General features: G+C 45.5%; 1 protein-coding gene across 2 annotated transcripts; it reads right to left on the minus strand.

Annotated features, from left to right (window-relative positions):
- Positions 1-1,463: 1,463 nt before the first annotated feature.
- On the minus strand, positions 1,464-18,428 carry LOC121061344. 2 transcript variants are annotated; one of them, XM_040540044.1, is made up of 6 exons: positions 17,936-18,428; positions 8,515-8,982; positions 5,304-5,444; positions 4,900-4,968; positions 4,259-4,349; positions 1,464-3,899 (listed from the first exon to the last, which is right to left on the minus strand). In XM_040540044.1, exons 1-6 carry the CDS (start codon positions 17,988-17,990, stop codon positions 3,692-3,694), a joined length of 1,032 nt encoding a protein of 343 aa, XP_040395978.1. In that variant the 5' UTR covers positions 17,991-18,428; the 3' UTR covers positions 1,464-3,691. The 2 variants fall into 2 exon arrangements, with proteins under 2 accessions (XP_040395978.1, XP_040395977.1); XM_040540043.1 differs by having other exon boundaries at positions 8,515-8,985.
- Between the last annotated feature and the right edge of the window lie 1,610 nt (positions 18,429-20,038).

A 20,038-nucleotide genomic window follows, 5' to 3' on the forward strand; every position in this document is an offset into this window, starting at 1 on the left:
TTTCCCATCAAGTCCTTGGTAGCATTCAAGGGCCTCGTGCACAAAGAAATTCTCCCAGATGCCGGGTAGCACTCACACCCTGCCGTGAGAGGCAAGCTGCATGGTTACCTGTGACCGGGACCCTCCCCTGTTTCCCCACTGACTGGGTAATCCAGGTTCAAAACCTATCCCATGCTTCACAGACAATACATGGCCTTCAGTTGCCAGCCTGTTAATTTTGAAATTTCTTTTGACTTTTTAACTGCTTGAAGTGGTAATGTTTCTTCACTTATCTGACTTGACTTGACACCGTGATTTTCACCTAATTGCTCTAAGGAGTCTGGTTATCTGCATTCTACAAGGTGGCCTGCTAAGCTTTCTTATCACTGCAAGCATATTTCAATACCGCATTACTTACCCTTAAACAATGTAACTCTGTGCAAAACCAACATTTTTATTCCCACAGAGGCTAAAAACATGTTCCTTCTTTCCTATGCCTTAATGTAGCTTTAGCTGCTTAAGCACATGTAAATTACAAGGCAAGTAAGTGTGTGAGAAACAGGGTTATACTTCCACTCTGTCTTTCTCCTTGCTGCAGGAGTGAAGAGATGGTCAAGAGCATCATATCAGCCCTGGAGAAGACCTGCAATACCAGAGATGCAGCGTAAGCGAGCTGAGAAATACAGGCTGCAGTTTAGTATTATGATATTCTCCAGGGATGCGGTGCTTGTGCTTTGGCACAGCGAATATTAATGTTAGCACCACTGTGGCAGTGTTGTCTTGCTTATCACTCTGTAATCTTCCTGTAGAGTGATTTACAAAAGCCTCCTCAAAGTGCATTCTTTTATATATATTTATATATAAAATAAAAAAATCCAGTGCTACTCCACTTTACAGTAAGTTTTATTTTGATTATGAGCACTGTTTGAAAGCATTGCATTCAGGCGATGGCAAAGAGCGAGCAGCACACAGGTTGTGCAATTGCTGTGAGTGTTTCTCAGCAAGTGGTTGGAAGCAGGGGGTGGGAGGTGTCTCCCACTGTCACCTGGTCCATCCCCATCCCCAAAGGAGAATCAGCTATTTCAGAGTCTTTTCTGATGGAAATTTGGCTAATATGCTTTTCAAGACCTCTCACGATGAGGAGCTATACTTTCAGTTCCTCTGTCTATACTTTGGAAAACTTGTTCTCTAGCATCTAATCGAGGTAAACAGGTGAGAAGTAACTAAAAGATAACCAGCAAAGGAGAGGGGTGGAAATAGTTAAATGCTTGTGCTGTTTCACAGTCATATTTTTTCATTGTCGTGCGAGCTACCATTTAATCACTGCTATGTAAACAATTGTATTACTGCCTTCGTGTTTATGGGAAAGATTTGCATATTTAGTATGAATTATAGAGTCGTTAATAAGACATCTATTCTGCACATTCAGCAGTAATGAATGTAAGCACTTGCAGCTCTGGAAAGCACAACACTAGCTGAACTCTGAGTAAGTATTTGCATTTTAATGGCACTGCTAAGCATGTAGTTCCCAAAGTGCATCAACATTTTGGAGGATAACAAGTGCTGTGTACAGTAAGGTAATGTGCTCCCTGGAGAAAATTACGAAGATGGGTGTCTTAACTACAAAAAGGTAGGTAAAGGTAAGAGGAATGTAAATTGGTGAGGTACTGCGCACACATTTTGAGCAATTTGTGTACAGAGCATATTCCCACAAATTGTTTTGTGTAAAATGATACTTACACATTTGGAAACTTGTCCCAAATTTATACACAGAGTCTTTGGATTTGTTTTAAAGTGTAAGCACTAAAAAGTCAGAATGTAATTCTGAATATCATTTATGTTTGCTGGTCACCGGTGAAGAAAGAGTTCTTCCTCTGCCCATGTCTATTACTAAAGTATTTTCCCAAGGTGTGTCTGGGAAAACCCCTAGTAAATAATTATTGAATGATGTGCTTAGGGAAGACATTTATTTCCAACCCTGTGAGTTTATGCCCTGAACTAATAAGGTTTGTATTTTCTTTCTTGAGACCAGCTAAGTTCTTGGTCGTAATAATATCTTGTGGCAGTTAACTTTTTTTTCCAGGCTGTGGTTGTATGTTTAAAAAAAAAAAAAAAAAAAAAGATTAAAAATTTCCTGGAGAACTTGATTCTACTGTAGAAGAAGTAAATAAAATCAAACTGTAAAGAAGTTCAAAGATGATGGAACCAGGCTTCTCTTATGGTGCCCAGTACCAGGAAATGAGACACACTGGAGCACAGGAGGTTCCCCCTGACCACCAGGAAGCACTGCTACACTGTGTGGGTGGCAGAGCACTGGCACAAGTGGCCCAGAGAGGCTGTGGGGTCTCCCTCCTTGGAGATCTTCAAAAGCCACCTGGACTTGTCCTGGGCAACATGCTTGGGGTGTCTCTGCTAGAGCAGGGGGTTAGACCAGGTGGACCCAAAGGTCCTGCCCACCTCAGCCATTCTGTGAGTCTGTGAAGTCAAAGCTCCACTGAAATTGCATAATTTCATTTAGGTAAAGTGAAAAGTGTTGTTTGAATAAGAAAGAAGTTTCACTTGCACTGCCGAAATACACTGATGCAGCTCATACTTGTAATTTCCTGGTGTTAATATTTCTTTCTCAGATAATTCCTGATTTATAGCTGTGATTACAGCTTACAGCATCACATGATCCACAAGAAGGAAGGCATAAAGTCATGAATATTAGGAAGGTACTAGGACATTGCAAGTTTCTCTGAGAAAAGATCAGGATTGAGTGTGACAGGTCACACGCTCATAGAAGAAGTATAAAAGTTGAAAACAGTGCCTTCTTTCTATGAAAACAACAACAACAAAACCCACCACTATATATTACTGCTCTAGTTGGGGGCAGTATGTCTGTTCATTGTGGCTAGAGGAAGTCAGACTGAAACTGATTTTAAATGGCTAGATAATATCCCCGCTGAGCACAACTGTTAACTTATCATTCTACATAAAGAAAGGGTGTGTTATAATAAGATTTAATAAATCTTAAACACAGAAATACTTTAGGAAACACTCTCTCAGCAGGGCTCTTGCAGTGATACATAGAGGAATGATGGAGTGCAACTTTTTAATTTAGAAAAAATGACTAGCTGTTACTTAAGTGATAATTTAGTGGAGGGAATATTTTGGCAGATAATCTGGTGGAGCCTCTTTCATCTTCAAGTCCCAAAGGCAGAGCTTATTAGTGATGTTCACACATTGACAAAGTAACTGACAGCCTTCTGTGTCTGTTGGCAGCTAGTTTTAACTTAAACAGGGTGTAAAGATCACCAGGACTTGTGTTTTCTCCTTATACCTTGTCTCCAAGGATTTACTTTCTCATCTTCTCAGTAACTAGAAATTCAGGGCAATGGACAGTTGCAGCTGGCAAGATACTGGCTTTACTTTGCTAAACCTGGGCTTTGTTATCTGTTAAATCCATTCTGGAAAAGCTAAGCAGTGAGTGCCTACACAAAAAAAAAAAAACAATCTGCTCTGCTTGCTTCAACCTTGTGCTGCATAAGGTGATTGTTCTCGAGTGTCTAAAAAAAAGATAGAAAAAAAATCACCACAAAACAACAGCGCTTACAACTCCCTACCAAAACGGTAAGGCCTGGGAGCAGGATCACTACGGAGGCACCCTTCTTCCAGGTGAGGAGGGTGGTGGGTGAAAAGGGATCGAACAACAGCTCCATTGTTTTCGGAGCTAGTCCACTTGGTAATTGGCATTGTCAAAAAGTGGAGTGACCGTCCCGTCTTTCCACTCGATGAGGATCTCTCCATGCCGCAAGGAAGGGGAGCGAGATGGTGGAAGATACGGCTGGGGGCCTCTTCGTAAGGGAGATGGCTCCTGTAAGTCAGCTCTGCTGCTGCTGGCTGCAGGGTTCTTCAGAGCAGAGAGGATTTTCTTCTTCCTAGGAGAAGAGAGGGATAGCATGTGGTTGCACCTGCCTGTTACTTGGCTGCTTCTCCACATGAAATGGATCGGCACCCATCATGCCCAAATTCCCTAAATCTTCAGGGATCATGTCAGGTATGTAGGGAAGAAGGAGACAACATTAGCAGCAGGATTTTTATGGGATAGTGAGTGGGAAGGAGAAATGGGATGGCACAGAGGAAAAATCATCAAGCGTGGCATCATGGGTGAGCACAGACTTCTGCTCAAAGCCCAGTGCTTCAGGTTTGGGACTGGGAAGGGTGCTGAGATCAGGAGTTCTGTTCTGAAACACCAAAGCAGGAGGTAACAGACTGAAAGAAACTTATTCTCACTTACTTGTTGTAATGCACATTGAGTGTCAATATTATTAATCCCAGTATGAATGCCAAGGGGCTGAGGACGAGCATGGCTGTCTTCCAGTTGGTGCCTGAGAGGATATAATAGAGAACAATCATACCATGCCTATCCCCATGCTTGTGCAATAGCCTCTGTTGCCACAAAACCAACAAACAAGAATATCTAATGCCCCTGCAGACTAGCAGATAACGAAAACTGCTTTGTTTATTACATTCAGACCATACAACTGCTTCACACTGCACAGCATCCTTCTGTTGAAATTCACCATGGAAAGGTTTTATTTATTGCTTGGAAGGTGACAACCATTCATGCTTTCCCACTGTGCAGCTCTCTGATAAGAAGGGCTGGGGGAAGGCACTCATGCTAACAAGTGTCCATATTTCTTGTGATGAACTGGGACAAAGTAGCTGCACGTTTTCACTCAATTTTGTACTCTAGGCCTTGGGGGATTTACTTTCAAGGGAGTTTTTCTGATGGATAATTTGGTGACCTTGTTCCCTACTAAGCATCCTCAGTGGGATCCAGGGAAATGTAACTCTGCAGCCGATGGGAAGGTCAAGGGCACTGATGAACCTCCATCCACCTGGTCTCTTCCTCCTATGCCTGATCTCTGGACCTACCTGCAAGCCTTGCCCCAGCAGTTTTCCCTCGATTTCCATGGTGCTTTTTGGAGTGATTGTGGGACAAATCTGGGGGAAGAAGTGGAGAGATTTGAATTAGGGGAAGCTCTGGTTTCCTCCTGGGGCTGAATCGTAACCCCTTGTATAGAGACAGAAGGGAAAAACACTTGTTCCTCAGTGTTCCCCAGCCACAGGTATTTTTTTTTTTTTTCTCCTGACACATGTCGTGGCCTTCAGGTTAAGATTATGGCAATAACACTGAACTACTTGCCAAGGCAAACATCTCAATATACCATATGAGAGCAAAGCCTCAAACTACTCATTAATATACATGGAGTAATCCCTAGATGCTGCCCACACTCCTGCTGTTCTCATGTATGCATTCAGAAAAGAAATGTGCTCACCCTCGTTTGCTGGGAGGTATGCCTGGTTGGTCTTCACTGGAGACACTGTGCTGTTAAAGTTGTTAACCAGAAGTGGGTCAGTCAAGTCCACGGAAGATCCCTTGTCCATGGAATCAGTCTTTGATGAATCAATGGTTTTAGCTTGGAAGAAAATAAAGCAAAGGTGTGGGTGGGTATCATTTATTTTTGTACAGAAACTTGAATACGCTCAGTGCCCAGCAAGGGAAAGGAACCCAGCCCTGCCATATTAGTCCTCATCCTGCAAGACAAATGGGATGCAGTGCAATAGCGATGATCTCCTTCAGTTCTCATGGATTTCAAAGAGTAAATGAATTTCTCAAGACTGAATTCAAAGCCAGAACAGAGTTTATTTTCTGGTGGGGAATAAGGTCATTAATCTAGAAAGTATGTATGCAACACCAGAAGTTAAAGGATGAGGTAAGAAGAAGCAAGCAGAACTATAGAGCATCATGGGTTTAACCAACACAGCAGATGAAGAAATGGGATTAACAGGGAGACAAGTAGTCTGTATCTCTTGCAAGTGAGTGAGACAGGTATGATTTCGGCTATAAAATGTTGTTGATTGAGTTCTTGAGAAATCTAGATACCAAACAGTTATTTAGGCTGGCTGAGAAGGTCACAGCTGGCAGACCATCCTGTGTCTTCTGGGGAGGTTAGAGAGCCCTGCTTTGCTCTAGATATTGTTGTAGTGCAAATGAAGGTGGGTGGGGGAGAATACCTGTCTCAGCTGGGTTTGCACTGACACTGCTATTTGCAGACAGTGCTGCTGCAATGCCCAGAGCTAGACTCTGAAGAACTGCAGAGGATCTGAACATGCAGAATAAGCTCTGGCCAAGGCAGGCACCTCTATAAGGCAGCAGGCTGCCAAGGGCATTTGACTTGCTAGGCTTACTACAGAAGTAGAGTGTGGGATAGCAGCTAGTGCTAGAGGGGAGGTTGTGGGACATCTTATGGCAGCAGTAATCACCTCTCTTTTGCACTGATGCATGCAGCAAAGTGAAGAAAGACAGGTCTGCAGGGCTCCCCTCCTGCTTTCCCCAACCTCTTCCCTTCCCGCAGCACGAGCATCCAGCCCTCACCCCACCACACATGGGGCAGCAAAATGCAGCTCTGCCTGGTTCTGCTGGGGAGCCTCGAGCTGGCTTAGACCAGAACTGGTGCCCTGGTTAGGACACAGCTTCTTTCTCTGAATGGAGGGTGAGCTCTACCTGCAAAAAATCTGGATGAAAAAGGGAGATTGTACGTGGGTGTAATATCCTGAGCAAATTACATGGCAAAGTAAAAGTTGTCTGTTGATGGTCAACTGAAATTGTGGATAAGAAAGGCCTAAATAAACACTTGGGACTTTGAAATTGTTATTGACTTGTCAGAGGTTCACTCTGGTAGACTCTGAACCGTGGGGTTGGTAGGAAAACTGTCAGTTTGCACAAGACAAGCTAACTGGCACAACCTGATTCAAAGCCTGCTCTCTGTTTACCCTTGCAGCCTTATTTGGGGAGCCTGGATCCAAGGCAGCCGTGGACTGCCAGGAACATTGCCTTGGGGAATGCAAATGCTCTTTTCACATGCCTTTTTCCCATATCTTAAATGTTCTACGCATTTCCTAGCCTATATTTAACTAGCCTATTATGGTATTTAATTTTTATTTGCTATATTTACCTTCATGCTAAACAAACATTAACGCTTGTGACTACTGGTCTATGATAATTACATGTTAACCTACTAGTTGGCTAATTAAAAACCTCAGTAAAAAGGCCATTTTGTCTACATGACAGCCAAAAAGCTACTACAGCTCTTTATATTTCCAGTTAGATATAACCTCTCAGAGTCAGAAGTTTATACTCGTAATCCATTTGGTTATGCCTACCAAATTCAGCACATTTTTTCTTTACTCATTTCTGCAAAGCTGAAAATCTCACTTAGGCTGTCTAACCTTCATACAAGAGAAATAATTTCCCTTGAGGAAGGTTGGGAACCTTGTCATCCACAGAGTGGACAAACACAGAAAATTCATTAAAAACACCATCTCTCTTCTGGTCCCTGCAGTGGAAGGAGGGAGGGTAGGACAGAAGGAGGAATTGAGTGTGATTTTTCAGGTCTCAGATCTGCACACCACTGCACAAGAGAAGACCTGAAAACATGTTCCTTTGCATAAGGGAGGAAACAAAATAGGAAATCTAACTGGATCGCAAATTATTTCTGGTCTGCAATGGTCTTCACTGGCAATCTGACAAATGATGACAGTCCCACCTGTGTGCAGTGACCATGTCTGATGTCTGCCAGCCTGGATCTTCACCTAAAACTAGGGCAAGACCAGTATTTCTGCCCTTTTTCTGTCTAGCCTAAGTAGAGAGTAATGAACACTCAAGAAGGCAGAGATTAGATTCATTTTAGCAGAGGCCAAGGCCACAAAACTAATAAAAATGAGATTTTCTAATGATATTTTGGTGTTATGTTTTGGGCTTTCTTAATGCAAAGGAAGGGCAGCATTTTAACTGCTTCCCACCGTTTGCTGCATTCACTAGTCTCTTTAAGGTTACACGAGGCATCAGGAGCAAGGCTCACGTTTGAGGATCACGAGAACATGGTATGAAGGTTAGAGCTGTGGTTTCATTAGCAACAGGAGCACTGTCGGGGTCTGGCGGGAGACAACTGCAATGTGTTGCTGAGAAACGGAAGCAACAATTTCTCATTTCAAATACAGCAGCTCCTCAATAATTCATGCAAGTTTAAAAGAGGTTTTCAGCTGCCTCCAGTTTTCGTATTGCTAAAAATGACATCCCCAAGTACAAAGTACCAAAAGCCCTGTCAAAGCCTTAAACACTTGACTTTCATGGGACTTTGACTGCTGTTTTGGACCTGGAAGGCTCAAACAATTCAAGCTATTCTTAGCTCTGGGCACCAATTCAGGTGAACTTTCCAAAATACTTGACTTCTGGCTGTCATCAGAAATGCAGCTGAGGTTTACAGGCCTGATCCTGTAGGGTGTTGCATGCTTTCTGGAAAACTCTCAACAGCAACTACTGGAAAATGGTGGAGTACAGCTGGGCCGACTGCGGGGCGTTTGGTACCTCTCCAGGTGGGGCTGACGTTACCATGAGTTAGAATGACGGATGCAAGCCTGGTATTAGATGTCTTAGATGATGCCTAAGGTTAGCTGCTATCTGCTGTTAAATCTACCTCATCTTACTTTCATATATCCACACCCGGGTGTCTACAGCTTCTCGCATTGCTTCGCCAGGCCTCAGAGCTACCGTCTGGGCAGCAGCACAGATGGTTTCATCTGCTAAAGTCTTCCACCTGCTGAATTTGTCCTTCTCCCTCGAGACGAAGACCTTGTGGCCTCCTTCCTTGGTGCTGAGGTGGAAGCCCAAGCTTTGCAGAGTCAAGTGCCCCTTCTTGCTGCAGGCCCAGGCCTGGTGTTCCCAGTTCCCACAGGGCTCCAGTGTGGCCAGGGCGTGCTCCTGCGCCCTGTGGGCTGACAAGCACTGCTTCGTTTGGAGGCTGGTGATGGTCCTGGTGGCAGGGTCCCAGCTCCACTGCTGCTGCAGGGAGCGTGGCTTGCAGTCGGTCAGGCCGATGCCATCAGTCTTGTGGTGGGAGACATGGATGCACTTTTCCAGCCGGGTGTTCCTTATGAGGAAGCCTTGTCCCTCTGCTACTGTGGTACAATCAGAGCACGGTTTAGTATGGTACATCTCCAAGGCAAACACATCTGCTGAGCATTAGACATTAACAATGTCCTGGAGAAGGGAGATGTAACCCACCGGTCCTTTCCCAAAGGGGCTTGACTAGATAAACCATCCCACCAGCCTCCTAATTCCCCAGAATGGTATTTCTTTTAAATTCAGAGTGTACAAGTAGCAGGGAGCAATACTAGAGGGAAACAATAATGATAAGACAATGTAGTTAATTCCCATATAAATAATGGGGGGAAACTCACTGTCCTTGGGAAACTGTAGTTTTATGAAATATCTTCTATATACATTTAATTCAATATTTTGACTGCTTATAGCTTCAAATAGTTACCCCTCTTTCCCTCCTTCCAAAATAAATGAATGTTTTTTTGTTTGTTTGTTTGTTTCTATCTGATTCAAATTTTTCTTATGAAAAAAAAGCAATTGAAACCCCTGAAACCCCCAAATGCTGTTCATCTGAGGCCATTTAGGCCATATTGGGCTACTGTTTCCATTAAGTGGTTTCTTGTGATATTACAGCAACATTGGGATAAAACCATACCCCATCAGAAGTCTGGAAGTACTTGGCTGAAACAACTCACAAAAGTATTGAAGTAAACTTGGATTTAGCACACCTGACACTGGTCTGTGCTCCCCAGACACCAATTTATTCTTTTTAAGGATCCCTTTGTAAGAGACATTCCAGCCATCCCAAAACAGACGTGCAATTTGAAACAGTTTCAGTAGTTGCTTCTTGCTTTTAATAGCAACACGTCCCAACATCTCTGATGATTTGAGATGGATATCATCCTGTTAACTGGACAATCACATCCATTTTCAGCACAAAATCAACTGGTGTGGCCTGTGAACATCCTGAGCAAAATGTTAAATGCAAAACCATATGTCACTGACACAGATGTACCTCCCTCCCGTTGTGTATTTTATGCCTAAATTTTTTGCAGGTAGAGGGATAGAAAGAAATGTTTCAGCTTTTTACATGTTCTGAGAGATATTTTAGTTTAATTACAGTTAACAAATGGTAACATTCAGCTCCTGCAGTGACATTTTTTCATCTTTTCCCCAGGAATCACAGTTTTAAAAACCCCATCAGCATTTAATATTGAGTATAAAGAGGAGACTGATAAACAATATCAGATGAGAACAATGAGGTTTATCTAAACATCTATTTCTGCAGAATTTCCCCTCCCAAAGCAAGGAACAATACTTTGCTCTGGCAGCATGTATTTTGCTCGCTACTTGAAAAATGTAATGACAGTGTAAACAGGAGCCAATACACAATAACAAGCATAGGAACAATAGCTTAAAAGAGCTCCTGTGTTTTCTTTCAGGAAATTCTAGGGGTCTGCTAGATTAATAGCGCTGCTGGGTTGCTAAATCAGAAAAAGCCTTTGGCTTTCTGGTCAGGTTCAAATGCACAGGGAGAGGCAACCAGAAATCATGGTACAGCTCCTGCACCTGCTCCAAGAAGAGGATGGATGTGTCCATGCTGGCATATTGTGCTTCACAGACCTGTGATAGCCACTGATCCAGGAAATTCCTGCCAAATTCATGTGCCTAAATGGAAATGAAATTTTTGGGAGGTCAGTGAGTAGCTCAGGAGTTCAGTCCTCTTTACCCCACTTCACAGCCGCCCTGTCTTGGCTGCCCTTCTTACATTTACATCGGTTATTGGCCTGCTGGCATCCACCAAGTTCCTATTTCGCATACTTGAAAGTGTCTGTTAGTAGTTTTTTGTGCTCTCTCTAGGTTGCCCTTCTAAGTCTTTTTCTCATGTGTTTTAGTTCAGGTTTTATTATTAAACATGCTGGCATGGGTGTGATGTATTATCTTTTCCTTGCTTGGTAATGGCAGTCCATTTGAAACTTTCATTTTTTTAATTTTAATTTTGAATAGCATTACTCTTTAACCTATCCAACAGATTTGTGTTTTGTTCTCTGTCTGCAGTCTCTGGTAGTGTATGTTCCCTCTGAAAGGATCACCATGCTACCCGCACATTACCAGCGATCACTTCATACCCCCTTGTTCTCTACCAGTGTCTTTCCCTTTCTACCTGCTTGCTTTGTGTTATGCAGGTCTTGGTTTTCAAAGACTCACCCCACTGAAAATCCAGAGCAGTCTGTCTGCCAGGGAAATACATGTGAGCTAGGGAATTTCAGCACTGCAACCCATGTGCTTTCCTTTAAGATTTGTATAGCTCCCCAGTAGCATATGATACCAAGTTATTAATAGATTTCTATCTTCACACTGTGTCTCACGTCCAAAAGTATAATCACCACTATATAGCTCGGGAGCAGAGGTCTAGCTAAACTCCGCTTGGTTTAGCAAAGCTGGCACCACAATCCTTCCAGAGAAGGATTCAGAAGAAAGATTCAGAGAAGGTTCAGAAACCTTGGTTCAAGCAACTTCCCTACGGATGGTGTTGCTTCTCGTGACATTGATCGCTGTAAAGCTGGCTATCAACAGCAGGGTTTTCCCTATTATCCTGTTGGACTTGATGATCTTGAAGGTCTTTCCCAACTTAAATGATTCTGTGATTCTATGATTCATGTGATCCCTGCCAAGATGCAAGCCTGTGTCCATTGTATGGGTTCACCATCCACTACCTGTACCTTATTGCTTTCCTGAGGTTGACATGTTGCCATCTAAATGAGTCACTCATGGTTAGATACAGGTAACAGGCAGATCCTTGTGCCTGCCCCACAGGCCGTAAGCAGGATAGCCACAAAGAAGGCAGAAGCTTTTCCACCCTGGGATACACATCAGGCACCGAGACTCCCTGGTCAGGAAGCAAAATGACTTTTTTTTTTTTTTTCCCAACACTGCGAAGTCCCAGCAGCCCTGCAAATAAGGCCATCAGCTCTAACATTTTGGAAATGTTAACCTGGAGCAAGCAGAGCATGGCATCCAGCTTACACCCTGGGGATGTGAGCTCAGTGTCTCTGGAAAATGCCAGCCTTACTCGTGGAGCTGGAATAGATGCATGCTTCGAGCTGCTCATGCTTGAACATTTTGGCCTCCTTGTATTTTTAGGAACAAAATAAACAATTTCTAGCAAAGGCACTTGAAGCCTGCTTGTTTGTCCTATGATACTGTCACTCTGTCTGGTCACAAGAAAGAAAAAAAAAGCAAATACAGTCCCCTGCTTCTCTGTGGCATGACCACCCTTGGGACATGCTGTTCCTTGTAGGACTAGTAGCAAAACCCATGCAATGTTCCCATCCTAATTAAGGTAATGCCACCAGGAGAACCTTAGTTAGCAGTAGCCCCAGTCTGGCTGGAAAAATGTCTGTTCTTTCTAAGCAGTGCCTGCAGTGGCTTGATCAAAGCCATTTTTCACACAATTTGGGGCTGCGTGGCTCACTTTAAAGGCTCTGCAGAGGCAAGGGGTAAGTCAGAGCTGAGCAAGCACAGGTTCCCAAAACACTCCGGGTGACTGGGGAACATCAGTATTAGCTTTGGCCTCTTCTGCCCTCCCCAGTCTTGTTCCTAACTCTTACAGAATGCTTCAATTAGCTTGATTTCTCCTGCCAAGTGGCTGTTTTCAGTAGGGAGGAAGTGACTACTGAGCCACACTCAGGAATTCACCTCCTCCTGACTTTACCTGTCCTGGAAGGCAGGCATCCACCTGGGGCAACCACAGCATCTCCTGTACAGGCTGCTTCACGGGGATCTCCCACGGCATCAGGTGGGATAAGGGTTTGGAAGACCCCCATCCTCTCAAGTAGCCCAGCCAGCAGTTTTGGTCTCTGTCCTTGTTCTAAGCACATCTGTGAGGGCTCCTGCTCCTATCAGAAATGGTCCCAGCCCAAAAGAAGAAAAAAATAACCAGAGGATGCAGGGAAAGAGATCTTTAGCTGCTCAGACATTGTGGTGGTGGGGACAACGCCACTCCCTGTCCCAGTATCAGGGGTACCTGACCCTCTTCCTCCAGACAAGCACAGCATCTGACCTTGCCACTCTCCTGCCCTCGTTGCTGGCACCTGTACCAGTGCCCGATGCTGGTATTGCAGAGCTACCACCCTTTTCTATCCAGACCCCTGATCCCTTACCAGGATTCAAATTCAGCACTAAATGTAAAAAGGGGCTTTCCTACTGACTCATTATAGCACATCTGCAAGACCAGGCAGTCTAGAAAGATGTTGAATGAAGGCAGAAGGGACTTAAACATGACTAACCACAGCAGCAGGTGCAATTTGCTGCGATGGCCTGAGGTTATCCTGCCACGAACAAAACCACAGCCCAGTGTCTCTTCTGAACAGGAATCTATTTCTGTGCTGTGCTGGGCACCGGTAGGTTATTTCCATCTGTTGCAGAGGGTCTGGGCTTGATAGAAATGAGAAGGTGCAGTAGGAGAAGGAGGGAAGCTCCAATGAAGGCAGGAGGGTTCCCCTGCAGATGGAGCTCAGTGCAAGGCATTGCCCTGTGAGATCACTCATAGGAACATTACATTTAACTCAGATAAGCAGCTTGAGGTGCGGCAATTTATGGACAAACATAAATTAGTGAGCATAAGACTTGAATGCAGGCCAGCAATAGCTCCTTCTTATGAAAAGACCTCCCTCCATACAAGGGAGCAAGTCCCAGCAACACAGGAGACCATGCCAGGGTCATGGGATGAGGAAATTATGAACACTTGCTGTTATAAGAGTGGTGTGATGACCCAGATGCATTTGGTCAAAGGCAGGAAGCCCAGATGCACACAGGGAAGTGCTGAGACTGGCACTCTTTCTTTAGTGTTTGTGGAGAAGCCAGATCAGGACTGTAAAGAACTTGCTGTGATAGTGAGAAAGTGGACACGTAGCAAACATTAATTCCTCCCCAGAAGTTTGCACACCAAATTAGATCCTTCCTCAAAGCCAGAACAAGATTTTACTAAGGCTCTCTCCTAAATTATGAAACATGGTTTCATTTACACCCCAGTGACAATGACGTGAGCTTCGCTGAGGGAGTGAGGGCAGCTATAATCCTGCCATGGGCCCAGTTCCAGCCTCGCAGCAAAGTAGGGTCCATAACCCACTGTAGAGACAGATGAGAGGAAGGAGGAAAAGTGGCCATCCCATGAATCCAAGGTATACTTTTTCTAGAAATGCCTCCTTTTTTGCGGTCATGTTAGGGTGTAGAAAAGACTCAAGTTACTGGCCGAAATCTGAAGGTTGTTCAAATCATTATAGCTCCACTGAAAACCTGCGTGTTTATGCAGGTGAAGGCCCAGCCCACAGCAGTCAGCAAGGCATGGACTAAGAACTCAACCCAAGAGGATGTTGGGAGGCTAGTAATGATTTTACGGCACGGCTCTTCTCATAACTGCCTGTGGGAACTTCCTAAAACTGGAGTGTCAAAAAAGGTCTGAACAGCCTGTTTGCCAAAAGAGTAGGGCAGGGCCAGGTGTTCCCAAAGGAAGGGTTGTTTTGTTTTTAAAGTATTTTGGCTGAGAAAAAATTATCCCGTCAGCTGTAGCTGAGATTTGGGCCCCCAACAAACAAACAAACTGCAATGTGGTAAAGAGGTGAAAGCAACAGAGCTTCCTGTCTCTTTTTGTATGACAGTTTGAAAATCCATCTAGCTGATTTTCCAGTTACTTTCTGGATTCATCCTCCACTCCATGGCTTCCACTAACAAAAGGCAAATCCAGACAGTTGCTCTCAAGGGGTCTCTTAGGAACATGCAGATGTCAGGATGTTTCAGGGTGTAGGTTTCTCCTCTAGAGCTGCAGATCAATACATCCTTCATTATTTATTTTAGTAGCAGGGGTCTTCGATTTCCACATAGGATTAAGATGTTGCTCATGTTGCCCAACTGCCAAGCCAGGTCATTGATTTGTAGAGTTGTGATTAGATCATCATTTGCACCAATTTAATTTTTACTATTGCTTTTCTCCCACAATCCCTCACGTTTACCCTATGGTGACAACTCCAAAGTTTTGAGAACTTTTGTCCTTTGATTAATAGGACATTCCGTGGTGGAAATTAACATCTGGGGAAGTTTTGGAAATCTTTGTCATTATTTAAAATCACCTTTTTGTAAGATGGAGAACAGGCAGACCTGGAGCTGGGTGAGCAGCTACCTGGCAACTCCAGGTTTATGGCGCACTATTTCCATCACTTCAGACAACAGATCAGCTCTCATCAAGCCATGTCATTTTTATAGAAAAGTCAACAAAGTCTGCAGGTAATGCCAGTAATTAACTGGTGAATGGCTTGTCAGTGCAAGCACCTGAGCGCAAATACTTCTTGGTCTGCACTCAGGCTACTTTCCAGTAAAATGGTAATCCAATACTATTTTCCAGCTGTAGCTTCTGGCAACCACATGGCCTTTTTTTTTTTTTTCCGTTTATTATTATTATTATTATTATTATTATTATTATTATTATTATTATTATTATTTTATTTTATTTTATTCTTTTTTTTTTATTTTTTATTTTCCCAATCATTGCTGTTTTTCTCTTAGGAAAATCTCACTTTTGTTTGACCAACAAGGCTTCATAGCTCTCCCTACTGATATAAGGGCTACTTTTGACCAAGTATCTCAGCAAAGTCTTCAAAGAGAGCAGAGCAGTCATAGGAAAAAAATAAAAGTTTTAGCATGGAAAAACCCATGGATAAGTGACGGGAAGCAGAGGAGGTCAGTGAGGCTGCCATGAAGCTGATGCATGTGGGGAAAACCAGTCCCTGAGTGGGATACGGCAGAGATCTACACAATCCAGAGAGGTCTGGAGAGAACAGCAGGGGGCTGACTGGTCAGGGACTGGTCCCAGATGGGATGGGGTGCCAGGGGAAGGCTCACAGCGTGCAGGAGGAGGTGGCTGTGCATGCAGCAGCCATCCATCCTTGCCACCATGCAGGCAGAGGGAAGAGATCTGGTAGCCAACGAATATAATTAAATGCACCATGGTCAGGAAATCCCCCAAGAAAATAGTTGGAGGCTGGAAAAATATATGAAGTAGGAGAAGTTCCAGATACATTTGGTCTTTTTGCCTCTTCCACATGCGTGGCTTAGGGTTGCTGCAGGGGAGCAGAGTGTGAGGGGTCAGGGAGCAGCCAGCAGCGCTTGTGGCCAGGAGGAGAGCAACCCCCCAAGGATATGCATGAGAATTGAGAGGTCTTCTTCTGTGTGGTCATCGCATTCAGCCTCCTTGGAGTGTTATTTCATCCATCAGTGTTAAATGTGGCATTATTTCAGCAGTTTCTGTCTGCTTGTAAGTGCACGGACCCTGCTTGTGCCTGAGGCTCGGTTCCCACAGCACATCGTACCGTGCTGGGGCAGCATTAGGCTTCAACACTTCAGCTCCCCCCCTACTTGCAGGGAGTTTCTGAAGTAACCAATCTCAGAAACAGCTTGGGCAATTCCAGGATTTCCATTTTCCAGCAGGAAAATGAACCAACCCTCTGACGTCTGTCAAGGGCAAGCACCTCTGTCCTGCCCACTGCCTTAAGACTGCAGCCCCAGGCAGGATGGAATGGGGAGAGGCTGCAGGAGGAGATCGGCCCCAAACAAAGAACGTTTGCTCTCTGCTCTGCAAGTGACTGGGAATTGCCAGACACTGCTGAGATGAACTCCTTTCTTGCGAAACACCTGTGGCTTTATTAGCAGTCTAGCGGAAATGTAGCAGCTGATTGTGTGATTGCATCAAATGCATTTCACTGGAAAGGAGGTTTGCTGGGAAACATCCTGTGACCCTCCTTAATTTACCAATAAAACATAGCCGTGGGGCTCCTGTTGTGTGACAACAGTACAGCACTACCATCTTCTAACACTGGACAAGATCATTTTTAGAGCAAAGAGAAAAAGAAAGACCCCTAAGGCTGTACTGCTGCCCCGACAGCCCACCAGCTCCTAACCCGATCCACTGTAACTTCTAGAAGATGCACGTACATCGTCACTCCTCGCTAGCACAATGAAATGCACGCACTCAGTCTGGGACTGTGAGAGAGATTGAATTCAGTGGATTTACTTTAGCTGGTAAGATTTACGGTTTGAAAAAACAGTTGCCAGTCTGAGGTTTGTCTTTAGGGAATGAACATCCCAGCTGCACAGTCAAAATTGTTGTTGTCCCCTGGTAGAGACAGCCTGAAAATTTCTGAGCACCTAACCTGCGAAACCGCAGGTCTGTTGTCCTTGCAGCTTCGGGGACTGAGTGAGCCCTGAAGCACTTCAGGGATTTGTTTCGGTGAGTCCCTTTGAATAACCTGCATCCTCAGGCAGAAGAGCAAAATAAAAGGGGAATTATTTATTATCTCAGGGGCTCTGCAGCCCACTGCCTGTGATGGGGTGGGAGAGATAGCGGGGCTATTCCTGGGGATCACAGCTCTGGATCTGCAAGATGCTGCCTGCCAGGATTTCTGCTTTCCTCCTTTACCCATGCACATCAAACACCAGGCTGCCTGGCTTCCAAATTCTCCTGCGCCCTGCAGGATGCATGATTCAAGCGATCTTGGCCAAAGATGACCCACTATGATGCCGAGTACCTCAGGCTCCCCAGCATGCCCTGCTCCCCCCTAACCACCACGGGAGCAGGACCAGCACCGCGGAGTCCTGTCTCCCTTCCCACCGCACTCTACTGATGCTGGGGCAGTGAACACAGCACGCAGGGGTAGCTCGGTGTCACCTCTGCCCCCAGACCTGGGGGCACCCTCTCTTCTTTGCATTTTGTCCAACCTGCTTTTAAAATCGGCCAGGATGATGCCACAGCATCCCTGGACAAGCTGTCCCAGTGCCTGGCCAGTCTGTCTCCTGGGCACCCGTGTTTAATCCTATTTTAAATTCTGCCTGAAATGCACCCGCAAAGCACTTGTTTTACAGCCGGTGGGTTCACAGCTTTGCAGCCAAAGCAACATTTCAGCAGAAAACCGGGTTAAACTCTGGAAGGCAGCTTGCTTCCCTCTTTCTGGCTACCCCGAAGGAGGAGAAACTTACCCTCAAGCCAAGGCAGGAGGCAAATGCAACTCAGACTCAGCCTGAAAAGCTCCATTGTGTCCCAGCTCAGGGAGGGAAGGAGCCTCCAGAGCCTTCTCTGTCATTCAAAGCAGAAAAACCTGCCAGGAAGCAAAAACTCCTCTTTTGTCCTAGCGATGGAGACTTGGCAACGGGCTTATCAGCAAAGGATCGGTGTGCAGACGCAGCCCCCTTGGAGGTTATCCCTTAGGAGCTGTCCCGTGGTGAGCTGGGCTGGCAGGGATGCTGGACCAGCGCGCTCACAGCCTCTGACCTCGTCTCCTCGGCGCTCCCCGGCAATGAGCACCGCATGCTAAGGAGGCTGGCAGGCTGCCTCGGCGGGGCTGGGACTGGGGGAGGATGCAGGGCTTGCCCGGCGAGGAAAGGCAAAGTTCGGAGGGGCGTGGGATGCGTCTGCCCAAACCCTGTGCTGGGGCGGTGGCTGTCACTGGGTCGTCGTCTCTTTAGGGATAAGTTTTTGTACGCAGCAGTATTGGCTCTGCACAGCGCAGAAACCCCACGTTCCTCCCCACGGGGCAGCAGTGAAGGCCGTCGGGTGAAAGAGCAGCAGGGGAGGCCTGAGAAATAATTTTGCTGGTGAGATGCTCTCACTCGGCCACATCCTCTCTACGTTTGCCTGTCCCACCTGCCTGCTGAGGTCTTTCCCAGCTGGATCCGTCATTAACCCCAGAGGTGCCTCTTGCATCAAAACACATAAAAATGATGGCTTCACGTTTCTTTTAGGGGTCCAGTCCAGGATGGCACCGGCATCAAACCTCCCAGCTCTGCCATGAGACCAGGAGCCACTTGGAGAGCTGCTCCTGCCTGGCCGTGGCGCTGCACTCAAGGAAGGCGCTGCAGAAATGGGATTACTGGATTTTCCCATGACAACGTGCCAAGTTGCACTAAATACCAGAGATTTTTATTTTTAAGAAGCACATATGTTAAACTCTCATCTGCATTACTGCTTTGCTTCTGGGGTTGAAAATGTGAACGCTCTCCACTGTGTTTGCTGAACGTGTCTCTCCTGCAGGAGGAGCAGATGGAAGATTCCCTTCCTGGGGATGGCAGTACACTCCAGGCAGATGGAGAGCATTACATCAAATGTCCTGGAGGAGAGGCTGCTCCCTCTTCTACCACAAATCATGTTACCACTCCTTCCCCTGGAACAGGTACTTCAGCTGTTTTTCTCCTCCTGGCTCATCAGTCTATTTTACACAGGGAAACTGAGGCACAGAGTGGCTGTGGTCTGCCCAAAGCCAGGAAGTCTGTCTCTGAGCTCCTGAATCCCGAATTTCTCCCAACCCACTGGATCACTGTTCCTTTCTAACACCCAGAAACCCTTTCCTGATCCATGCCAGGAAGGAGTCCTTCTTCTGCCATGCATGGAGCTTTAATGTAGTTGGGACCATGCTGGGGCAGTCCCCAGATCTGAATCCAGTGAGGACTCAGAATGTCTGTAGAGTGAAAAATAGCGTGCGTGTGTCCCACTCTTTTCCTGCCATTTTCAGCTGGATTCCCAGTCTGAGTGTGTTCAGCTTTGCAGTGCCTCAGATAGCCCCTGCGAACTTCACAAATCATAGAATCACAGAGTCATCTAGGTTGGAAAAGACCTTCAAGATCACCAAGTCCAACCATCAGCCTGATCTACCGAGTCCCATCACTAACCCACGTCCCTTAGTGCCATGTCCACACGGCTCCTAAACACCTCCAGGGATGAGGACTCCTGCACCCTCACCTCCCTTAGTGTCCCCCCAGGAAAGCAGCTGAGTTCACTTTGTTTGTCTAGCACTGGATTGAGGAGAGCCTAGTCCAGAAACCCATGGCATTTGTGAGCTCTGCAGAAAGTGGCCAGTCTAAATGCGCACATGCCAGCACAAACCAAAACAAGCCAGCTTAACATCAGCCACTGAGATCTTCTGGGTCTCAGGAAAGCAGATCACTCTTCTCCCTGCTGAACAAACTCACGTGGAGAACAGCATCATTCTGCTCCAGTGTGTTTTAGAAGCCCATGTCCTTTCACAGAACCCAGACACCACTTTGGCCTTATTTGTTATACATGCAGGAAAGCATATGAAATCACAC

This window comes from Cygnus olor, chromosome Z (genome assembly GCF_009769625.2).
Source record: "Cygnus olor isolate bCygOlo1 chromosome Z, bCygOlo1.pri.v2, whole genome shotgun sequence".
NCBI lineage: Eukaryota > Metazoa > Chordata > Aves > Anseriformes > Anatidae > Cygnus > Cygnus olor.

Excerpts from the sequence above, each read along its gene's own strand:
- LOC121061344 (XM_040540043.1), bottom strand. The coding sequence starts at position 17,990 with ATGGAGCTTTTCAGGCTGAGTCTGAGTTGCATTTGCCTCCTGCCTTGG. Across the intron at positions 4,969-5,303 it reads ATACCTCCCAGCAAACGAGG|ATTTGTCCCACAATCACTCC; the intron begins GTGAGCACATTT and ends TTCTTCCCCCAG. Across the intron at positions 4,350-4,899 it reads TGCTGGGGCAAGGCTTGCAG|GCACCAACTGGAAGACAGCC; the intron begins GTAGGTCCAGAG and ends ATATCCTCTCAG.